General features: G+C 42.1%; 1 protein-coding gene across 4 annotated transcripts in view; it reads right to left on the bottom strand.

Moving 5' to 3' along the window:
* Positions 1-24,797, bottom strand: part of TEAD1 (TEA domain transcription factor 1) — a 279,289-nt gene that overhangs the window by 231,790 nt on the left and 22,702 nt on the right. For 3 of the 4 annotated variants that reach the window (XM_037839921.1, XM_037839920.1, XM_037839919.1), the window contains exon 1: positions 9,262-9,343. The exons of the other annotated variant lie outside the window; for it this stretch is intronic. In XM_037839921.1, coding sequence (XP_037695849.1) covers positions 9,262-9,315 — 54 coding nt within the window. In that variant the 5' untranslated portion in view covers positions 9,316-9,343. Of the gene's footprint in view, positions 1-9,261; positions 9,344-24,797 lie in introns of those variants that run through there. 4 annotated transcript variants of the gene reach the window in all.

Consider the following 24,797-nt stretch of genomic DNA (forward strand, 5'->3'; position numbering starts at 1 on the left):
AGCAAGACACACTGATGAAGAAAGGGATGCTTGGAGAAGCTGGATGTCCTGCCCAAGGACTGTAGGCTGCTATAAGATGGGGGAGTTAGATGTGCCTTCAGATCTGTTCCCTCCAAAGCATTGTGCCATCCTAACCACTGTACCTTATAATTCCAAGAACCCTCCCCACTCCAGGAAATAGTTTGCTCCTCACATCTACGAAGTGAGTAAACTTTCTTTCAGAACAGTGTGAATCTGACACAGTTTCACACAAGTGTGGTTCATAAACCACATGCATCCAACTCAACTGCACTGCAAGTTAAAGCTGAGATGAATCAGAATCAGAATGAGGGAGGCACCATAACGTGAACTGAACCAGCCTCTCAGGCAAGTCTTATGCCCAGGGATACTGGAAACCCACTGGTCTAAGACTCATGCAAACACACACCAAATCCAAACATACGTCCATCTCCCTACACAAAAAATTCTTCTGGATGAGGAAGAGAAGCATATTTAGAAGCTTGTATTTCTTCAAATGAATATTTAACCCCCAAAAGTGAAAATGTTTAAGATGAAAGAGCACAAGACAAGGATCTATTTCTCAAAACCTTTTTTCTCCTGATGAAATAATTTATCCAATTTCACAAGCCCCATGTCTAGTATGTGCTGGGTACATAAAAAGTGTTCAAAAATGCTTGTTGAATGAATGGGTGATCAATGACTGAATGAATGAACTGGTACACAGTATCTGTGTCCACTATGTTTAGTATTGTTTGTTCACTACAGTGTAAATTCCATGACATGGGCAGTGGGGGTCAGAGGGGAGGAGTATGTTTCATGTGTCTTGTTCTGAACAGCATCCCCAGCTGCTAGAGCAGGGCTTTGGGGATATTATGCACTCATAAACAGTGGCTGAATAAATAATAGTAGCCAGTAGCAAAAGCTAGAAAAAATGAGTGTTCCTTGACCCAGTCATCGAAGCAATAAATGGAAGTTGTCCCTAAAGGAGAAAGGAAAGAAAAACAGCAAGAGGGGAAGCTTCTTTACTAAAGTTTCCACACTCAAGTACTCTCAAGGAAACATCACAGCTACACCAAGGGGTTCACCAGTAACCTGAGGTTTGGTGGGATTAAATGGTTCGCCCAAGGACACAGGTAGTAAGTAGAGAGAGCTGGGACTCCAATCCACACTCTTTATACTCTAACTAAACACAGGGTAGTCAAACATGAAAAATAAGATTAACATAAGAAATACAAAGTCTAAAACAATGTCCCATAAAGGATACATACACGGTCCAAAGGAAGCCCACAGCAGATATGTTAACTGTGAGAAGCTTCCAGGAGGTGCCCGGGCAGACCTCAGACACAGCATGGGCAGGAAGTCACACCTGCAGAGGAACTGCCCCTTTAGCCTCTGAACGCAGTGAGAGCATCTCAGCTTGTCATCTCAGGGCCCAGTTCTAGTCCTAAAAGCAAATTATCATCAGCTGCAACCACTTTACACTGAAATGAACTTTAAACGCAGACCCCTGGCAGCGCTCTACTGGTTATAAGCGTCGAGCACCCGAGGACACCTTGCAGTCTAGTCGAGAGCAGACTTTGAAATCAAACTGGCCTGGATTCAAATCCTAGTCAACTAGTTGCCGATGGCAAGACCTTCATCTCTCAAACCTCAGGCTCCTCATCTATGAAGGGGGATAATAAAGCTTACCTCAAAGTCATTTTGAGGATTAAATAATGAACTTAAAGCACTTGCCACAGGACAAGGTGCAGTAAATGATACCTGTCAAAAACAGTTACTGTGACTATGCAAAATCTGATCTGAACACCTATGTGTTCTTCATTCTCCAACTTTTCCCATTCCATATAAAAAGCTTCATGTATTAACACAGGGCATATACTTGTTATTTTTAACAGGCACAGAATAAGTATCTATTCCTCTCCCTGGGGATCTCACTTTTTAATGATTCCAACATTAGATTTAACATTAAATGCAAACTGATCCACAAAACAGTCTAACTGGAAATTAAGTATGACAAAAACATTATCCATGATTTAATTAGGAGAGCAACCGATGTGGTGAGAAATGTCCCTCACGTGGGAGAGAAGCTGGGGATGGAGCTCCACGTTGGCCAATTACTGGCTTATGAGATCTGGAAAGTCACTTAAGTTTGTCTGGGACCGCACTTCACTTTTTTATCTACAAAATGAGGAAGTCAGAGTTCAACGATCCTCTCCAGCTCAAAGAAAGGAAATCTATAATTCAAATCATGTCAGCATATATTTATGGAGCAAACGGCTCTGGGGATGCAAAGACTCAGTCATGCCCTCAAGGAGTTTATACAGATTAGGGAAACCACAGCCAGTCCCATCCCTCAACACAATCACGGCTTGCAAAGTGGAGGAGTTCTCATTTTCATTACAAACAATGCTACCTGGCATGTGTTCCTCCCACACCCCCTTCCCCTCTTTTTTTTTTGAGGGGGGGGGATGGGGGGGTTGGGTGGGGATATATCCTTATTGTTTATTTCCCAAAGCATAATTTTCAAGTCACAGAGTCTCAAGAGCTCTTCCCTCTCAGGAAGCTCATCTGACATTATCTTACCCAAGTTAACGTGAGTGATATTTGGGGAAAAAAACCCTCCGCCACCATGGGACAAGGACAGTTCCTCCACAGGAGGCAGCCACTGTACTCCCTCATCCTCTGGGCAGAGGCATCAAGTCCCCAGGTCCCTTCTATCACCTCCCCCAAACCCTCTCTCGTTTGACTCTGATCAGGGTGTGGTAAAGAGGGGCTGCTGCTCTTTGCAAGACCCTGAGGAGGGGGCTCAGGGATGACCCAAGCCAGGATAACAAGCTCCGTGCCATTTATTGCGAATGTCACAATCAAAGAGATGAGCTTCCCCAAGCCCTGGGATCCCAGAGAGCAACCACAGCTACTCGGCAGGAAGCCCCTTCAGATGCCCAAGAACACCTCACAGCAAAGTTTTCAAACTCTTTAATAAGAGAACCGCCCTTAACTGAAAAAGCTATAGATACATATAAAGCATATGGAAGTAAATTTCACATTATTCAGTCCAAATTGGGGTAGAGGAAGGCACTTAAGGTAACATTAGGATGGAGGCTGGAATGTGATGAAATTGCTCATTTTCTAAAATATCTGGATCAATCACAGTAAAACAAATGTAAAAAAAATCACCTGACTACAGCTTGGCCTTGGACTGTGCTTGTGAACCCTACCAGGATAAGCGTGTAATTTGGAGAAGAAAAAAAGAAAGAAAAGGAACTAGATTCAGAAATACTATCCTTACCCAAAGTCAAAATGTTATTCTTACATAACTTCAAACTCAAATTATATCAATTATCCCACTAAAAAAAAGTGCAGAGGGAGGTGGAACATCAAAATCTTTACAGAAGAACCACATGCTTCCACATCCATGGCATCATACCAAGCCTGTGCCCCACAGGAGACGGAGGGGAACCCAGAGACCACGGGAACACTTGAGGATCCTGAGGAAGGGGACGGTAACGGTAACAACAGTAAAATCCCCCTTTGAAGAAGACCTTTTCACCTTCACTATCTTCTTAGATGGCCCCAAGACATCAGTTCTGTGAACCAGGTGGGGACACCTCCGGGTTATGCCTATTTTCCAAATGAGGAGACATGCTCGGGAGAGGTGAGGCGCCAGAGCCAGCAAGTGACAGGTCTGACATCGGGACCTTGGGCACTGCCAGAGCAAGCCCTCCTCCATTCCTCGCAAAGAATACCCAGGACACGTTCCCTCCGATGTTGACCTATCTCGCTATTCTGTTTGAGAGATGGTGGGAAGAGGTGGTAAGCAGTGAGCTTATTTTGAGTTGCCAACTACCAGAGCTGAATATAACCCACCTCACAGGATGAGGTTAGGAGAAAAGAAAGCCACTTCTTCCTCCTTTATCTTAACAACATCAACAACCACAACCACAATAAAGATTTATATGCTACTCATGAGCCAGGCAGGGTTCTAAGCACTTTATATACATTAACTCATTTTACTCTTACAACAGTCCTATGAGGTAGGTACTGTTATTACCATCCCCACTGTACAATTAAGTAAACAAAGATTAAGTAAGTTCTCCAAAGGCAAAGAGCAAGAAAATAGTGGGCCAGGAGCCAAGCAGTCTGAGCCCAGATGCTGCTCTTGCTCACTAAGATACACCTCAAGAGAGTCCCAGTGTTAGTGGAGATTTGAACTTGCCTTGGAGCTGGGGTGAGGGATGGTGCAGTGGAGCTGAAACAAGGGCAGAATCCTAAGAGCTGACTGTGAATACCACACAAAGCTTCCTTGATTCCAGATGCTTCCAGCTTTCAGAAATATACAGGTCACCACCTTGCTTCCCTCTCTCCCTCCACCTTCGTTATTGGGTTACTGCAGAAGGATCGTGTGTTAAAGCAAACACTCTTTTGACATAACCTAATAACCACCTGTCTCCCAGCATTCGGCAAGAATGAATGCTACAGGGCACATGTGCAAACTTGATTCTCAGTTCAGGAGTGATTTCTGCGGGAGATGTAATTCCATTGTCCACCTCGCCTAGCCCATCTTCTACCCATAAAACACGGAGCTTCCATCCGTCAGGATACTCAGGAATGAAAGCCCCTGCCTCCTAATCCATGTTTCAGATGCTGCTATACTCTAACTGGTGACAGAAAGTCAACCCTAATTTGATCTTTCCATTCAGAAACACATGACACTAAACACATACATATATAACTGTATGTTGAAGGGAGCATTACAACAGGGCATAGGCATGCAATTGCCCCAAATTCTACTGGTTGTTTATTTATCAGCCCAAAATTACTCTCAATATTGTAACCTATGATCATTATAAACTACATTATTACAATACTGACTTGGTAGGCAGACTTGACCATTTAGATCTCGTTTTCTAAAGAAGATCTACAAATCCACACAGAAACTTTTTCTTTCCAGCAAACTATGGGGCATGGCTTATACCTGTATTGTAGGAAGGTGAAATGCAAAAACTCACTGTTTATGATCCTGGTCCAGGGCGTCACTGTACCAACACATGAGCGATGAGCTCACGGCAAGAAGCAACTCGGCCCATGTGTGGGGAACCAGGAACAAGGCTTCATCTCCGTAATGTCCTCTGCTGGAGACTCAGAACCCAGCTTGACAAACTATGGCCCACAGGCCAAACCTGGCCCATCTTTTTTTGTATGGCCCACAAGCTAAAAATAGTTGAAAAATAATCAAAAGAAGAGTAAATTATACAGAATTTACATTTCAGTGCCCATAAATGAAGTTTCATTGGATACAACCATGCTTATTCATGTAGATATTGTCTATGGCTGCTTCTGCCTACAGAAATAGAGTTGTGACAGAGCCCACATGACCCACAAAGTCAAAAATATTTACTATCTGCCTTTTGTGCCAAAAGCACTGCTAGAAATAATACCTCAACAACAACCTAAGATGAGTCCAGGAGGAAAATACAAATGGTTACTTCTTGATCAATGGTTCAGTTCCAATGATTCAGCAGCAATAACTCCCAGACCCAAATGGTAGCAGAAAAGCCATTGTCAGGTAATGGGTGGTCCAGGGGCTGCAGGAAAACCCACCTCCCCACTGCACCCCTCCTCCCACAGACACCTCCCTTTTCTAAGAAAGAAAATGATGCTGATTTGGGGCATAGTGATTCTGCTTGTCCTGCAGCTCCACTGCACCAGAAAAGGAGGACAAGGCAGAGAGTATCACCCGAGTTCAAGCTTCCTGTGGCAGGAGGGCCCTCTGCAGACTGCCCCTCCCACCAGCTCTCACTGGGAAGCTGAAAGGCAGAGAGATGGGGGAAGAAGCCCATTCTAACACTTCACTGTCAAGTTTCTTAGTGGAAAGCAGGCAAATGACAGTCTTAGTTTGGGGAGCATATAGCCAGGTGAACTAGGAAGTGAACACAATATTGCTGTATCAAGTTTTCATTTTCCTTTAAAAAAAAAATGATCATTTGGGATTGTCTTTGTCCCCCTTTCCCTATCTTCCTTACCACCTCTATTAATCTGGGAACACCTAGAATGCAACTGCCAGATTTAGCAAATAAAAATAACAGATTTCTTATCTGAAACTCAAATCACAGGACACACTTATTCTAAATTAGAGTACTCGTTTATCTGACATTCACATTTATCTGGGCATTCTGTATTTTATCTGGCAATCCTACCTAGAACCCAAATCATTCAGAGGAGGTGCTTTCTTGACCTCAGTACTTCTCACAAAGACTCGATAGGGCAGGTCTCTCAGTGCTCACAGCCTGCGGCTCCCGGGGTTCCCCCGTATGGGAGCTGGCGCTTCCAGAAACAGCAGAAGGGAATGCAACTAGCCCTCGACCAAAGAAAACTATCCCCCGACTCCTCTTTCCCAGCCATCACCTGAACCCAACACATAAAAGCCTCTCCCCTTCCCCAGGCTCAATTTCATTCTGATCCCACCTCTCTCAAGAAGTACCTCCAAAGTGGAAAGGATTGCCTCTCCTTGACACCTGCTTTGCTGGTTTCACTAGATCACAGGACTTTTCCATCCCTGGGTTTTACTTCTGGAGGGGAATGACCCCAAGGCATGGAATTTAAAGTAATAAGGAGTTTGGGGAAGTGGGGTGCTAAAATCATACCATGTCAGATGGTCTGAAACTGAAGCCAGATTCAGTGATCAAGGACTATTAACTGCCCCCTCCAACATCCTTCCCCCAAGGTAAGCTCCATAAGGGCAGAGATTTCTGTCTGTCTGATTCATTGCTATATCCCTAGTGCCTAGGACAGTGCCGGGCACATACTGGCACTCAACAGAGAACTGTAGAATGAATGAAAGAAGGAAAGAATAAAAGAGGGATGAGCCTGTGCCCCTCTTGTTCTCCACTGTATCTTCAGAGCCCATGCACTCATTTAAAAAGGCCAAAAGAAAGAGTGCAGTCTCTCCCCAGAGCACCATCTGAACGCTGCCAGGCCTGGAGCTGCTGGGGACAGGGATATGGGTGCATTTGCATTTTATACATCCTGGTGTGCACATGGATTCGAAGATCCTCACATAAAGTGCATAGCTCTCTCCCCCTACCATGGAGAAACACCCGGCCCCCAACTTGAGAACCCTCAGACAAGACAGAAGGTCAAAGACGCTTCCAATTCAGCTTGGGTCCAAGCTTCATTCTTCTCTTTGTCAATTTAGGTCCATCTACTGTTTAAGACTTGCCATTCCCCATGAATTCTTCCCAGACTGTGCTCAATTGTCATCAATTCAGAAGTGTCCCCTAATGCCAGCACAGCAACCCCAAGCAAACTGGATTTTATTTATTCTCACCCAGATAAGAACCTGTTCTCTCATTTCACTTAATCCCCAGTACTCCTGGGGGATTGATGTATTTCTTAAGGGCAGGAGGGACAGTGGTGATAACAGTAATATTAGTAATAGTGGCAGTGGTGGTGGTGGTGATGGCATCTAAGGTGTTCCTGCTAATGTACCAAGTACTGTACACGTATTATTTATTTTCATCTTCAAAGCAACTGTTGAGATCAGTACATTATTACTCCCATTTTACCAATGAGGAGAGTTTAGGTAACTTGCTCAAGGCCACACAGCAAGTTAAGTAGCAGAGTGCTGGGATGGAGGTCACCGGTGCATGGGTATCAGTTTAAATTGTGTGGGTGCAGCAAAAAGGGAGTGGGCCTGACAGAAGGAGGCAGTGCCAGAACAGATCCAGAGGCAAAACACTGAGAGTGCTCGGAGGAAACCTGAGAGTCCCCTGATGCTTTACTTTTATATTCTTGGTGCTAAGAACAGTGCTCTGCTCCAATAAGGAGCTCAAATTAATGATGGAGGGATGGGTGGGAGACTTCTAAGGGACAAAGGTGATTCTATAAAGAAATACTTTAAGAAGATGATGATGATGTAGGGCTGGAAAACTATTATGTGGCGTGTCCCTCAAAAGATGCAAATGACCCAAGTGGGCCCAGAAATGGATGATCCAGGTTTGGCCTCAGGACCTGACACACCTTTAGGTCTAGCACTGGGCTGAGAGACCTTCACGTAAAGGTGAGGAGGAGAAGGGGTGTGGGGAAGAGGAGGTTCCGTAGTACAGTCAACCCTGCGGAATAACAGAAGGATTAGGAAGCTTGATTGGGGGTGGGGGGCAGGAGTCAGGGATCAGGGACAATGGCTTTTTAAGCGGCAGAGCCTTGTGGAGGACCCCAAGCTGGCCTCATTGTTACTGTTAATTTGCTACCTCACTGTCTTTGCTACTTTACCTTTGTTACTTTGTAACCTTTGCTTCTTTATCAGTTTCCTTTGCTTCTTTATCAGTTTCCTAGTAGTGATTCTCAATAAAACCCTGAATGGGTAAAGGGCCTGTTTGTTAGACTTTAGGAGACAAGTAAGGGAGGAAACTGCATCTCGCTGCACCCCTAGATGAGGAAGAGAGCACACAACGGGCTAAAATGACATGGGCAGCAATCAAGAAAGGACCCGGTCCAGCCTTCAGGCCTCAGCCAAGCCGGCCAGGGACTGCTGGCGGCAGTCTAGGTGGTTCCTGAGGGGGGTTTGTGGTATGTGTTGTCCTATAGGAAAGACAGAGGTTGAGCAGAGAAAAGTTCAGCGTTTGGCCATTTAGGTCACTGGTGACTTTTGAAAGGACAGCTTGAGGTGGCATCAAACAAATCTGGATTCAAATGAACAAATACTTATTTCCTACACTGATTTCTTTCAACTCCTGTTCTAGTCAGGATCCTCTAGCCTGCACAGCCTCCTTCCTATTCCCTACGTCTTATATCTTCATTCCACCCTCTCTGACACGGCCTCCCCTCCCCACCTCTTCCCAAGCCAATGCAGTGGCCAACCCGGTGGTCACTCTGACCCTCGTCTCCTTCCCTTTCAATCTAGCCTCAGTGTCAGAGGAAACTTGATAAACCCCTCATCTAGTCTAGTCATTCCCAGTTTAAAGTCCTGCAAGGCCAGTCAATCACCAGTCAATACAATTCAGGCTCCTAAGCATGGTGGCCGCAGTGAGCCTGGGAAACACCACCCCAGCCTCGCTGCCATCCCAAATGGCTGGGGTTTCCCAGACAGAAGCAGTTCCCTAACTCTGTGCTTTGCACCAGCTAGACCCTCTGCCTAGAAAGCTGTTTCCACCTCTTCCATATCCCTTCCTCACACCACCCTCACAGTTCTTGCACACTAGCATCCGGTCTTTACCTCCTTCATGCACATCACTCCTCCCTGAGGGCTACGCCCTAACTCACGTTGCTCACTCCGGCCTTTTCGCTCTTCTTCACTGCCCTGACCACGATTTTCATGACTTGTCTACTTCTCTGCCTTGCTGCACATAAGGTCCACAAGGACAAGATCTTAAAGATGTCCTGTTCACTGCTCTGTCCCAGTGCCTGGCCAGATAAGGCACTTACTCTGTATTGAATAAATGAATTACTAGAACTACTCTGTTCTCACTGTATGCTATGCCGTCCTCTACTAGCACCCATCATCCAGTTTTATAATCATTAACTGTGTAACTCAACTCCCGACTTCACTGTGAACTCTCTGAAAAACAAGAACCGTGTCTTATTCATCCTTGTGTGGCAATCACCTGGCACAGAATGGATGACCAATGATGTTCACCAAATCGCTTTCATTAAGGACACATACCCAATTCCATTCTTTTTTTTTCCTATTTGTTAATATTTTATTACTTCTTTGCTCATTAATTGTTGCAAAAGTTAAGGAAGGGAAGGAAAAATAGATGTGCTGTAGTAGTGAACTCTGAAAGGAAGAAGAGCTCCATAAACCTTTGGAAAAGGGAAATCAGGAAGGTTCCAGTAAGTCAAAGAGCCAGAAGAACTTTTGAGAAGGGTCATGCTGATTGACTTTCTAAAAACTGATTTCTCTGACTTTACAGTTCGAACAACACAGAAATGTATGAGGCAGTCCTCACGTAATCATAAATCCATTTTCCCAGATGACCACTAGTACCATTTGATATATACTTTTTCCCCAAAAGTAATACATATAAAAAACATATAGGCTGGCTTAGCTCAGAGACGCTTGGAGTTGTGGACCCCTGACATGCTGCAGCTGAGAGGCACATTTTGAAGATGGCCGTTGAAAGCTGGTGCTGACATTTTGGAGAATGCCATTTTGAAATGCAACCTGGGAGCAAGCAGACGCCAGCCATGTGCCTCCCCAGCTAACAGAGGTTTTCCTGAAGTCAATGGCCTTTCTCCAGTGAAGGAAAGTAGGTAGAAAGCCAGGAACTGCGTGGACTGGACACCACAGAGCAATCTGACTTTGGGCATACTTCATACAACACTCATGAAAATGAGGAACTGCTGAGATCAGCGAAATCTGTAAGTTTTTGCAGCCAGGGGACCCGCGCCCCTCCCTGCCAGGCTCAGTCCCGTGGGAGGAGGGGCTGTCAGCTCCGGGAAGGAGAAGGGAGAACTGCAGTGGCAGCCCTTATCGGAAACTCATTCTACTGATCCAAACTCCAACCATAGATAGACGGAGACCAGACACCAGAGAATCTGAGAGCAGCCAGCCCAGCAGAGAGGAGACAGGCACAGAGGAAAAAAACAACACGAAAAACTCCAAAATAAAAGCGGAGGATTTTTGGAGTTCTGGTGAACATAGAAAGGGGAAGGGCCCTGAGGCGCATATGCAAATCCTGAAGAAAAGCTGATCTCTCTGCCCTGTGGACCTTTCCTTAATGGCCCTGGTTGCTTTGTCTCTTAGCATTTCAATAACCCATTAGATCTCTGAGGAGGGCCCTTTTTTTTTTTTTTTTTTAATCCTTTTTTCTTTTTCTAAAACAATTACTCTAAGAAGCCCAATACAGAAAGCGTCAAAGACTTGCAATTTGGGCAGGTCAAGTCAAGAGCAGAACTAGGAGAGCTCTGAGACAAAACGCAATAATCCAGTGGCTGAGAAAATTCACTAAACACCACAACTTCCCAAGAAAAGGGGGGTGTCCGCTCACAGCCATCATCCTGGTGGACAGGAAACACTCCAGCCCATCGCCAGCCCCATAGCCCAGAACTGCCCCAGACAACCCAGTGTGACGGAAGTGCTTCAAATAACAGGCACACACCACAAAACTAGGCGTGGACATTAGCCTTCCCTGCAACTTCAGCTGATTGTCCCAGAGTTGGGAAGGTAGAGCAGTGTGAATTAACAAAGCCCTATTCAGCCATCATTTCAGCAGACTGGGAGCCTCCCTACACAGCCCAGCAGCCCAGAACTGCCCTGGGGGGACGGCACTCACCTGGGACATAGCACAGTCATCCCTCAACAGAGGACCCGGGGTGCACGGCCTGGAAGAGGGGCCCACTTGCAAGTCTCAGGAGCCATACGCCAATACCAAGGACTTGTGGGTCAGTAGCAGAGACAAACTGTGGCAGGACTGAACTGAAGGATTAGACTATTGCAGCAGCTTTAAAACTCTAGGATCACCAGGGAGATTTGATTGTTAGAGCCACCCCCCCCCTCCCTGACTGCCCAGAAACACGCCCCATATACAGGGCAGGCAACACCAACTACACACGCAAGCTTGGTACACCAATTGGACCCCACAAGACTCACTCCCCCACTCACCAAAAAGGCTAAGCAGGGGAGAACTGGCTTGTGGAGAACAGGTGGCTCGTGGATGCCACCTGCTGGTTAGTTAGAGAAAGTGTACTCCACCAAGCTGTAGATCTGATAAATTAGAGATAAGGACTTCAATTGGTCTACAAATCCTAAAAGAACCCTATCAAGTTCAGCAAATGCCACGAGGCCAAAAACAACAGAAAATTATAAAGCATATGAAAAAACCAGACGATATGGATAACCCAAGCCCAAGCACCCAAATCAAAAGATCAGAAGAGACACAGCACCTAGAGCAGCTACTCAAAGAACTAAAGATGAACAATGAGACCATAGTATGGGAGACAAAGGAAATCAAGAAGACCCTAGAAGAGCATAAAGAAGACATTGCAAGACTAAATAAAAAAATGGATGATCTTATGGAAATGAAAGAAACTGTTGACCAAATTAAAAAGATTCTGGACACTCATAGCACAAGACTAGAGGAAGTTGAACAACGAATCAGTGACCTCGAAGATGACAGAAGGGAAAATGAAAGCATAAAAGAAAGAATGGGGAAAAAAATTGAAAAAATCGAAATGGACCTCAGGGATATGATAGATAATATGAAACGTCCAAATATAAGACTCATTGGTGTCCCAGAAGGGGAAGAAAAGGGTAAAGGTCTAGGAAGAGTATTCAAAGAAATTGTTGGGGAAAACTTCCCAAATCTTCTAAACAACATAAATACACAAATCATAAATGCTCAGCGAACCCCAAATAGAATAAATCCAAATAAACCCACTCCGAGACATATACTGATCACACTGTCAAACACAGAAGAGAAGGAGCAAGTTCTGAAAGCAGCAAGAGAAAAGCAATTCACCACATACAAAGGAAACAGCATAAGACTAAGTAGTGACTACTCAGCAGCCACTATGGAGGCGAGAAGGCAGTGGCACGATATATTTAAAATTCTGAGTGAGAAAAATTTCCAGCCAAGAATACTTTATCCAGCAAAGCTCTCCTTCAAATTGGAGGGAGAGCTTAAATTTTTCACAGACAAACAAATGCTGAGAGAATTTGCTAACAAGAGACCTGCCCTACTGGAGATACTAAAGGGAGCCCTACAGACAGAGAAACAAAGACAGGACAGAGAGACTTGGAGAAAGGTTCAGTACTAAAGAGGTTCGGTATGGGTACAATAAAGGATATTAATAGACAGAGGGGAAAAATATGACAAACATAAACCAAAGGATAAGATGGCTGATTCAAGAAATGCCTTCACGGTTATAATGTTGAATGTAAATGGATTAAACTCCCCAATTAAAAGATATAGATTCGCAGAATGGATCAAAAAAAATGAACCATCAATATGTTGCATACAAGAGACTCATCTTAGACACAGGGACACAAAGAAACTGAAAGTGAAAAGATAGAAAAAAATATTTCATGCAAGCTACAGCCAAAAGAAAGCAGGTGTAGCAATATTAATCTCAGAAGACCACAATGAGATACCATCTAACACCGGTTAGAATGGCTGCCATTAAACAAACAGGAAACTACAAATGCTGGAGGGGATGTGGAGAAATTGGAACTCTTATTCACTGTTGGTGGGACTGTATAATGATTCAGCCACTCTGGAAGTCAGTCTGGCAGTTCCTTAGAAAACTAGATATAGAGTTACCATTCGATCCAGCGATTGCACTTCTCGGTATATACCCGGAAGATCGGAAAGCAGTGACACGAAGAGATATCTGCATGCCAATGTTCATAGCAGCATTATTCACTATTGCCAAGAGATGGAAACAACCCAAATGTCCTTCAACAGATGAGTGGATAAAGAAAATGTGGTATATACACACGATGGAATACTACGCGGCAGTAAGAAGGAACGATCTCGTGAAACATATGACAACATGGATGAACCTTGAAGACATAATGCTGAGCGAAATAAGCCAGGCACAAAAAGAGAAATATTATATGCTACCACTAATGTGAACTTTGAAAAATGTAAAACAAATGGCTTATAATGTAGAATGTAGGGGAACTAGCAATAGAGAGCAATTAAGGAAGGGGGAACAATAATCCAAGAAGAACAGATAAGCTATTCAACGTTCTGGGGATGCCCAGGAATGACTATGGTCTGTTGATTTCTGATGGATATAGTAGGAGCAAGTTCACAGAAATGTTGCTATATTAGGTAACTTTCTTGGGGTAAAGTAGGAACATGTTGGAAAAAAAAAAAACATATAATATGTACTCATTTTATATATATATACACACAGAGAGAAAATAGGCTCACTCTCTACATACTGTTCTATACCCTAACTTTCTCAAATAATTTCTTTGTCATTTTTTCATAGCAATACAGATAAGTTGACCTCATCTTTTAAACACCTGTATAATATCCCACTATATAGTTTTACTGGAATTTACTTAACTATTCCTCTATTAGTGAATATTTTTAAGTCCCAGTTTGTCACAACACCAAATAGTGATGTGAGGATCATTCTTGCATATGTAACAATTCTTTCCTTAGGATAAATTCTGTAATGTGGAACTTCGAGTCACATGCAAATTTGATGCCTGAATCCCTATTGTCAAAGAATCCTCCAGAAAAGCTATACAAATTAGACTCCTGCCAACAGCCTATGAAAGTTCCCTCAACCCACCCTAATCACAGCTGTTTTGATCAATGGAGTTAATTCCTTTACCAGAATAAAGTCTGTGACCCACAAAGTGACATGACCCTAATCCATACTCACCTGACCAATTCTGCCTCTTCATGAACTGTTATATTCTTGCCCAGGGTTCAAGAGTCTAATCTGGGGGAAAGAACAGGCTGTGCCAGAGGCAAGTTATTATCACAAAGACCACAGAGAGGCCCTGAGTTCCGTGTCCTACCCACAAAGCAAAGCCATCAGAGACAGGACTCAAATCAACAGACAGGATTCAAACCAACACACAGAAAAACCACAAGCTCAACAGAGCCAAACACTTCTGCCAGACAGAGACACCTGGGAGGGAGGAGCTGCGGGAGCTGAGGTTTATATCCTCCCTCATCCTTCTCCTCCTCTGAGGGACTCTGGGAATGGCTAGAGCAGAGCTAGAACCAAGAGCACAGATTTTAACAATACAATAGAAAGTTCTTTAAAATAAAAACCACTGCCCCCAATCAGTGTAGACTAAGATTTCATGTTGCCAGTATCCTTAGGTGACAAAACTGTTCTCCATGAATACATTTTCAGTATGACTACTGATCAATACTTTTCAGCCTCAAAACTTTTTGTTTAATTTTTTGAATAAGGGTATTTCTAAAATTCTCCCATCTTCTTAAACAGAGTTCACGAGACAGAAGTATGAGGCTTCCTAAGGCTCACAGCCCACATCATGAATGCCAGCATCCCGCTGTGCTAGATCACAGTACTGACCTCCCAAAGAAATAAGGCCAATTAGGGCTGAAGAACCCCAGCTAAATATGCTTTCTGAGTTTGTCTACTATACTGCTTATCTCTTCCCACATTATCAGCAATCACACTCACTTTCTAGCAGACACTCCATCTCTACTTTCCTGCTATTTATACTATGAAAACCAGAAATTAAGGTGATCAGAATTGCAAAGACATCAAGAACAAATAGATCGATTTGGAAATCATGTATCTGGTAAAGGTTTAGTATTCAGAATATATAAAGAACTCCTACAACTCAACAACAAAAAGACAAATTACCCAATTCAAAAAGGAGCAAAGGATTTGAATAGAAATTTCTCCAAAGATATACAAATGGCCAATAAGCACATGAAACAGATGCTCAACATCACTAACCATTAGAGAAATGCAAATCAAAACCAAAATGACATGCCACTTCACATTCACTAGGATGGCTTTTATTAAAAATCTGAAAACAAGTGTTGAAGCAGGTATGGAGACATACGAATCCTTATACATTTCTGGTGGGAAAATAAAATGGTGCAGCCACTGTGGAAAACAGTTTAGTGGTTCCTGAGACAATTAAACATAGAATTTCCATATGGCCCAGAAATCCCACTTCTAGGTTCATAGGGAAAAGAATTGAAAATGGACTCAAACAGTTATTGGTACACCAATATATGTTCATAACAGCATTATTTACCAAGCCAAAAGGTGGAAGCAACCCAAGTGTCCATCAACAGATGAACAGATAAACAAAACGTGGGATATACATACAATGTAATATTATTCAGTCATAAAAAGGAATGGAGTGATGATGCATGGTTGAACCTTGAGAACTTCATGTTGTGTGAAATAAGCCAGCACAAAAGGACAAATACTGTATGATTTTTCTTACACGAAATATTCAGAATAAGAAAATTCTTAAGAAACAAAGCAGAATAGTGGTTACCAGGGGTTGTGGGGAGGGGGGAAAGGGGGAGTTATTGCTTAATGTATATAAGTTTCCATTTTGGATGATGAAAATATTCTGGAAATAGCAGTGAAGGTTACACAACATTGCCAATATACTTAATGTCACAGAATTGTACACTTAAAAATTGTTCAAATAACTTTTATGGTATGTGAATTTCACCACAATTTTTAAAAGAAGAAATAGGTAGAGCATAGAGAGAATCACCTGTTAAAGCAGTAGCTAAATTTGAGAAGGTCACCAGCTGTAAGTGAAGTAAATTTTGGTGCAGAGACTTTGTGACAACCAATTCAAGTGCCATCGCTAAATATGACAATGTGCCTTAAAATGGTTTGCAGATAGTTCTATAATGTCCCAGGGTGGAAAGATTTTGTTTTTGACACATAGAGACAGGCAGCTGGACGGCCACCAATGCAATAAAACATGGAGAGGAGTGGAAGGGTGACCCCACATCTCGGGTCCGGAGTTTTTAAAGGAACACATCAACTCCTTTCCTCTGCAGAAAGTGAGATAAGCACCCAGGCACACGGAACAAGTACACAAGTCTCCTGCTAAAAAAAAAAAAAAAAAAAAAAAAAAGCCACAAACATTATTATTCTTATTTCTTTCCCTTAAGCTTTTGGAAAATCTCCAAATGGCCACCCATTTGGAGAAAGTTTTACAAATCAAAGCTCTCCTCCCAGGCACAGTAACTCACATACACAAGTGTAACACAGCTCAGTGAAAAGAGCACTAACGTGAGGTCAAGAGATGAGGGTTCCAATGTGGACCCAGCCAAGAACTCCTTGTGTGACGCTGGGCCAGCCACAGGCCGTTCTCAGCTCTGTTTCCCGTCGGAAATGGGGATACCTGCTCTTCTCTGGAGAATGTGAGGGGATTTTACTATTGCCACCACTGCACTGTGGGGGTCAGCCAGGCCTACCCTCCCACTCGTGCTCAAAATGTTCATGAACTGGAACTGGACATGCACTTCGGAGGTGACACATCTAGAGGATCTTTAAAGTCCTGGGAAGAGCCAGATAGGAAGGGACGTCAATGACAAGTTACCAACTCAACCACAGCAGGCAGTACCCCGGGAAAGACACTGTCAGCTACAAATATCTAGGGCAATGGCTTCTAAATAGTTTCAGCAGCAGAATCACCCTTTTATCAGAAGAAACCATATATATAACCCCAATATATTAAACAGATACAAAAGCAGTATTTTATCAGAATAAATTTACTCTAATTATTAAGTTATAGTATTTATTATGAATATAACAATTAGACTGTTCTTATTAGCATACGTGAGGCCTCTAATCACAAACGAAGCACCCAATGTATTTCTTTACTTGTGCTCACACAATATAAAGAGAATCCTGATTCACAAATAAAATAGTTGCAAACCATTTCACCTTTTTCTTGCAACCTCAGGAATCCACTTAATTAAAATGACCTAGAAACCTGAAGGTAGAGCAATAGGAAATTTTCATTTTAAAGTTGAATAAATTTTCTTATTAGGAAATGCTCAGTTTGGAGGGAGTTGAAGAATGGTTTCTCAGCCAGTTTAGCTTCTTATTTCTGGAGCAAATACTGTTAAAACATATCTATAACATAACTCAGTGTTCAATGAGGTTGGCTCTAAAATCCCCAGACATACGATGCCAGTCTCTAACAGATATTTATGCAAGGTTTCAAAAGTGTCAAATTCATTTTGTTTCACATATTAAGTTCAAACTAAGTTTCAATTTCATTACTCTCATTTTATCAGCCTTTGTAAACATGGTAAGAACGAAAGCCTGTATTGCCAAGTTGAACTAATTCATTTTATTTTTAAAAGTTCAGCAAGAAAAAAAAAGTTCAGCAAGAGACACAAGAGAAGGCAACCACATTATATTTGAGAGATTTCAACAATGGAGTTTCTTTATCAGCCAATGCAAAAAAAAAAAAGTGATTTATCACCTCGTTTGAAATATTTGTAGCTCAGCCTTGGTACCAAAAAGTAAATTCATTAAGCACTGTTATCCACATAACTACAAATAACCCGAAAAAGTCAAAATACATCTTAGAATGTACATTTTGTATATTTCGTTAATAGCACCATTCTAAAAGATACTGCCATCCACTTAAGAAGCAGAATTTGTGTATGCAACACACAATCCCTTGAACACTTCTGGTAATAGCTAGTATACAAACCATCACTTCTGCAATTTTTCATGCCACTGTTATCATATGAGGATAGAATTCAAAAACTGTCAACTTATTTGACAGTGTTGATAGAACTGAACTACACTTAAAATTTTCTTCATTTCTATACGGATCAAGCATTTGAAAGCAGTTAGTCTTCCTCACACTTAATCAGGATGAACACAAAAACAAGCAAAATGTTGACAGATGGCAATATCCACACTTCCATGAGGGCAGACGGTTAAGAGCATCCATAATCCAGGCTTTGAACTTTAATTAACCAGGTGAGCATTCCCGGGTTCTCCTCTGTGCTGCATCACCCTACAACTGACACCAACTAGTTTCACAGCAGGCTGTGAAGTGAGAACTTTGATGCATTTAATATGTTTGAGTGCATTTACCATGTGAAATTTGGTGGCAAAATTCTAGGATTCTGAAGGACAGCGTAAAAACTTGTGGACTCAAGAAATATTAGAAGGTATAGAAGATCTGCTGATTCTCAAAACTGGAAATGACAAGAAAGAAGAAATGTGGAGTCCCAGAGAGCTTCTTTCAGCTCAGATCCTGTCTCATTTCTCCTTCAAACCAAGCAACAAGTTCAGCTTCCAGGGCCATGTGGAAGTTAAGTCATTCCACTCTTCTTTTCTTCCTAGAGGATGGAGTCTCTTTTCATTCATTCACTCTTTCATCCACCCACAGTCACTCCAAAGGTATCACCTGATGTCTACTTTGCAAGGCAAAGAGCTGGCCATAGGATAAAAACTAAAGGACAAATGGGGTGGGATGGGGGGTTGATTTGGGTTTTCTTTTTTCACTTTTATTTTTTATTCTTGTTCTGGTTCTTTCTGATGTAAGGAAAATGTTCAGAGATAGATTGTGGTGATGAACGCATAACTATGTTATCATACTGTGGACAGTGGATTGTATACCATGGATGATTGCATGGTGTGTGAATGTATTTCAATAAAACTGAATTTAATAAAAAAATAATAATAAATAAAATAAAAAAAAATAAAAAAAAAGAGCTGGCCATAAGTATGGCATGTTTTCAATAGCATAAATTTTATTTTATTTTGAGAGTTCTGCAATATCCTTCAAAGTAACTTGGAAATACCAAAGATGAGTGACCAACACTAGAACCAGGACTCATTTCTCAATAAAAGTTAGCACAGTAAATAGTAACAGTAAATGTTAACTAGTATCATCACATCCAAATATTCTGACTTGTGTAAGCATGCATTGAGCTTCTGTATGCCAGGCAGGATACAAAGATCCAGTTCCTGTTCTCAAGGAGCTCAGAGGGACAGAAAGGGGTAAATTCAACATTTTACATTAGAGGACAGTGTGAAATTGCTAATGCAAAGTAACAGTATGAGGGACTAGGGCTAGGGGAATGGGAGGATGGCTTAGTTATATCATGCGGTCGGAGGACAGTGTGAAATTGCTAATGCAAAGTAACAGTATGAGGGACTAGGGCTAGGGGAATGGGAGGATGGCTTAGTTATATCATGTGGTCGGAGCTGGAAAGGCTTCTCTGAAATGACATATATGCTTCTCTTCAGAGAGAAGTAAGAGCAAGACAACCGTAGGGGGAGGTGATCAGGAGTGATATCTCAGGTAGATGCAGGTGCAGTAATGGCATGAAGGAAGAAGAGATGGTTGGGTGTGGCTGGACAGGAGGCTGGAAGAAAGTACCAGAAGAGTACTTTCTGAAGAGTGAATATGAGTTGGGTCACCTGGCTTCAGACACCTCAGTCGTCTGTAACTTCTCAAAGGGAAAAGAGTGGCTCCTCCAGCAAATTCCAGGCACCAAACTAGCTGGTCACACTGCATTCTCTCTGGGTGTGGCAGGAGGCTAATCTAACATCCATGTCATCTCCCTCTAGTCTAGGTACCTGGAGGAGACTCCCAAACAAACCAACTACAATACTAACTCAGCCATAAAAGAAAATGAATATAAAACGTATCTCTGACTTGGCAGGAGTCAGCTTTGTCAAATGTAACTTTTTCTATGCTTTAAAATCCATGCCATTAAAAAAAAAAATATCCTGAGTCACTCTGTGCTTCAGGGGATTTGGGTAGCCAATTCACTTAGAAAATAATTGTGCAAATTTGCACCACCCCATGAGTCTAGTTTTGAGAGAGGGGGGAGGAAGAGAGAGAGATATCTCCAGCTGTAGTAGGGGAAGAATTTTACTAAAAAGCAGAACCCAGAGCCCATGCGATAGATGGCTGCTCAAGCAGTTCAACTCTAGCCGGATGCTGCTCACCAAGCCCTCCAAGGGATGCGGTAACTGACTGTCACAGGTCCCAAATTCACTCCCTCCACAGATGTGTTTTGAATATCTATTATAAGCAAAGCACTGAGGAGAATATAAAGATGTATCTGCCACAGCTCTTGCCCTCAAAAAGCTTACCGTTTAGGAGGAAGGGAGGGCCTCTACAAACCACCATAAAATGTGCTGGATGCTAAGAAGTGCCATTAGCACACTCATGGGCCAAAGGAAGTAAAGAGTCTTGTCTGAAGACTACACGAAGGAGGGAGATTTAGAAAAAATGGGGAGCTTGTTACAGGCAAAAGGAATGGAAAAGGCAGTACTCTTATTTGAGCACTTGCCATGTAACACCTTAATCTCACGAAGAACTACTGCAGCAGGTGCCATTATCCCTATGTAATGGGCAGGGAAACCTGGGCTCATAGGGGTTGGACAACTTGTCCAATGTCACACATGCCATCAGTGGCAGAGCCAAGAACTGAAGCCCTTGTTCTCTATAAAGATAAGTTTTCCTGGTAGAGGGAATGGCCTGAGTAGGACAGCACATTTGGGAAATGAGAAGTCCAATTTGTAGGAAGGACGTCTTGGGCACTAAGCTGGAAAGATATGCCGAGCCCACTCCGTGGAGGCCTCATCCACCAGGATGACAAGAATGTAATCAATCTGGTGGGTAATGAGGCAAGTAGGTAAGAGGGGGCTTTGGGGTATGGATCCCAGGATAAGGTGTAGTGGCTAAGAGTACTGACCCTGGAGCCAGCCAATCTCGGTTTGGATCCCAGCTCTGCCACCTAGTAGCTGTGTAACTTCGGACTAGGTACTCAGTTTCTCTGAACCTCCACTTTCTCATCTATTGTGGATGATAATACTACCTAGTTAGAGAATCAACGTGAAGATTAAATGAATTAATATAGGCAAAGCAATGAGAACTGCCAGCCCACAGTAAGTGCTATATAGATATTATAAGTGATGATGATGATGATGCATCGTAATTAACCAGTAGAGACACAATGGAGATGGGAGAATATATGAGAGGTTACAGGAGTAATCCAATCAAGAGAAGGATGACAGTAGCTGCAGAGGGAATGGAAAGAAAGCAAACGATTTGAGAGATCAGAGAACACAGATGGGGAAGAGAAACGTCAAAGATGCCACAGAGACTTGTAGCCTGGGAGAACCAGGATGCAGCTGGAGGAGCTACTCAGCCATAAAAGCATTTAACAAGGACTCAGAGGATTCCTTGCTCGACTCTGCTCCTTACACATCCAGGTTCATGTCTCTGAGCCTCAATTCTTCCATCTCTAAAATGGGGCTAACAATCCTTGCCCTATCTGCTCTCAGCATTGTTAGGAGGATCCAACAGGATCAACGGGATCCTCACAGTACATGTGAGACATAAAGCTCTCCACAAATGTTAAGGTATGATGCAAAAGAGGGAGCTGTGATGAGGGGCCAGTCTTAGAGATGAGCTCAAGGAGAGAAACAAACTCTACTCAACCTAATCCATGAAGTTCCCAGATATGATGGGTCAATTCCCAACATCCTCACACTGCACAGCTACAGGGAGGCACCAGCACACACATCACTGACACCTGAGGGTGCCTCAGTGCTGGGGGTCGAATACACACAGGGTCTAGTTCAGAGGGCACAGACCAAAGGGCAGCCCCTGAGTGCTGGAATTCACCATTCCAGGGCACAGCATGGAACAAGGAAGTCCATATTAAAATCATACCAGTGGACTCTCCATCCTCCTGCTCTCCAGTTAAACAGCCTGTGAGCAGAACAAAAGAAGGGCTCTGGAGGCAGCCGAGGAGAGCTATGGGGTGAGAAAACTAGTCTGCGAGCTCTGTTTTCTTTTGTTTTCTGCAACAGTTTCTGGAAAACTCAAAGCCCTTATCACCCCCAAAATACAGTTATTTAAATTCAAAACACTCCAGAATAGTGCCTTCTCACTGCAACCAACTTTTTTGGCTGATGTTCAACAGTCTGAAAGTTGATAAAGCAGAGGAAGCCTTTATTGAAAGAAAAAAAGAATTCTAAGTAAACAGTTCCCAGTATTCTCTAAGAATTTAGACTCTAAGAACACAATCTGTCCACACAAGGATAAATGCAGTTTTATTAAAGAAAACAGAACAACCTTACAAATACTCTTCAAACAGTGTACACTGTACACACTGAGACTCAAACGCAAAATTCAAAGGGGTTGGGACGAAAGGGTCACCAAAGAAGGACTGCTATGGTTTTGCTCAAAAGCTATTGGGGGGGCCTACGTCAGAGACAATGAGGTGTCCTGCTGTGTCTTCTCCAAGTGTCTCCCTGACCATCAAATGGAGCTCAAGGAGACAACAAAACAGAATAATTTATATTAAAGAAAACAACCAACTGAACTACTTGTAATCTGTGAAACCAAGCCCCTTGGCACCAAATACATTAAAGGTCTTAGATACTACCAGTTTTCATTTTACTCCAAATACAGACCTGAAATGATAAACTAAGAAGTGAAAGCATTTTAAATGACTGACCAACTCTTGTTCCAAATATCCCACATTTCTCATCCCTAAAAAGAGTAAAGGAATAACAGAGGAGAGTCAAGAGGTACGATTTCTAGAAATTCTTCCATCATAGCAGGAAAAGTATTCAAGATCAAGTCGCTTTTAAGAATATCAGCAGAAACTAAAATATATGCAAAACTTCTCTCTCTGGCACTCCACAGATATACTGTCATTTTTTGTTTAGAAATTTTTAATTGCATTGTGTGTATATAATTTGGTTTCTCTCTACCTGAGAGTGAGTTTGTTTTTTAAGCAACTGAATATTAGAGTTATTAAAATAACCGACGATTCCCTTCCTGCCCATAAGGAGCAACACATGGTTATCTGCAAAGGGCTTAATAAGAGGAATCTGACACTACTTTCTCTAAAGGATCTCTAGTTACAGGGAAAATGTCCAAAGTCCTTTGCAGAAATATTCTGCTTTTCCCAATTAAAAAAAAATAACAACCAGAATGATCCAAAAAGGGGATGGTGCTAAACCCAAACTGGTGGGATTTGAATCAGAGCATTATTAACCAAAGAACCTGCAGAGGGACAAGCCCCGTGCGAGGTATTGTTCATCATCAATCGCCACTCTTCATAATAAATTCACACCCCCCTGTAATGTTTCATAAATCAAAACACTTGCAGATCCATCTTCAATTCAATGGTAGAGAACAAATGCTTCCACCAAAAGACTACGGATTCACTTTAGTTCATTTTAATAATCTCAAAGGAAGGGCTGAATTCAAACTGGGATCCATCCAAGTCCAGACAATTCTGTAAGTCATTGACCTTCAATCAGAGAACCAGAGGTTCTGGGTTTCTAAGAATTAATTCACTCCAACTCACTTAACACATCTACTGAGCATATACATGCCAGGGATTTCCTAAGCAATGGGCAATTACACTACTAAATAAAACAGGAATCTTCCCTTAAGGGGCTTATAATCTAGTGACTAAGATAGAAAACAAACTAATATTATTAAGAGAAAAGTATGAAATGTATGAGATGCACTGACACAGAACAACAAGCTCCTGGGTCTGGGAGAGGAGAACCATCTACTTGACAGGATGGTCAGGGAAAGTCTCTCTGAAGATAAAACCCTACAGCAGATATATTATTATAACTTTAAATACATCCATTACATGATGTGTGAATGTGGAGGAAAGGGAAAGAGTCATGTAAGTCACCAGAAGGAGAGCTGGAGGTTAAAACATGGGAATGTCTAACACATATAATTTTGTGGTAGACAATATGTGTGTTTAACTGTAAAAATATAAAAAAAGTTCTTTCATGAACTACACTTTTACAAGGAGTTATTAATAGAGGGTTTATGGGGGGAAATGTACCTATTGCAAACTATGGACTATAGTTAACAGTAATATTTCAATACTTTTTCATCAACAGTAAAAAATGTACTACACCAGTACTATGGATCAATAACAGCAGGGAATAAGAGGTATTGGGAGGATTTGGGATTTCTTTTTTCTTTTTATTTCTTTTCTGGAATGATAAAAATGTTCTAACACCGATTGTGTGGTTGTATGCACAACTATGTGATAATACTTTGAGCCGGAGATTGTATACTTGGATGGTTTGTATGGTGTGTGAATATATCTCAATAAAACTGCATTTTAAAAAAATTGATGAATGAAAAAAAAAAAAAATATATATATATATATCCATTTCAAAGGCCGGTGCAACTGTTATTTAAAAAACATTCTAAAGCACTAGTGTACATAATTTAGAAAAGACAAAGGTATAAATAATAAAACGAGGCAAAATTTATCCATAAATTTAATGTAACTCCAATAAAAATAGCTTCTAAATTTTTGAACTAGACAAGC

This window comes from Choloepus didactylus, chromosome 6 (assembly GCF_015220235.1).
Source record: "Choloepus didactylus isolate mChoDid1 chromosome 6, mChoDid1.pri, whole genome shotgun sequence".
Lineage (NCBI taxonomy): Eukaryota > Metazoa > Chordata > Mammalia > Pilosa > Megalonychidae > Choloepus > Choloepus didactylus.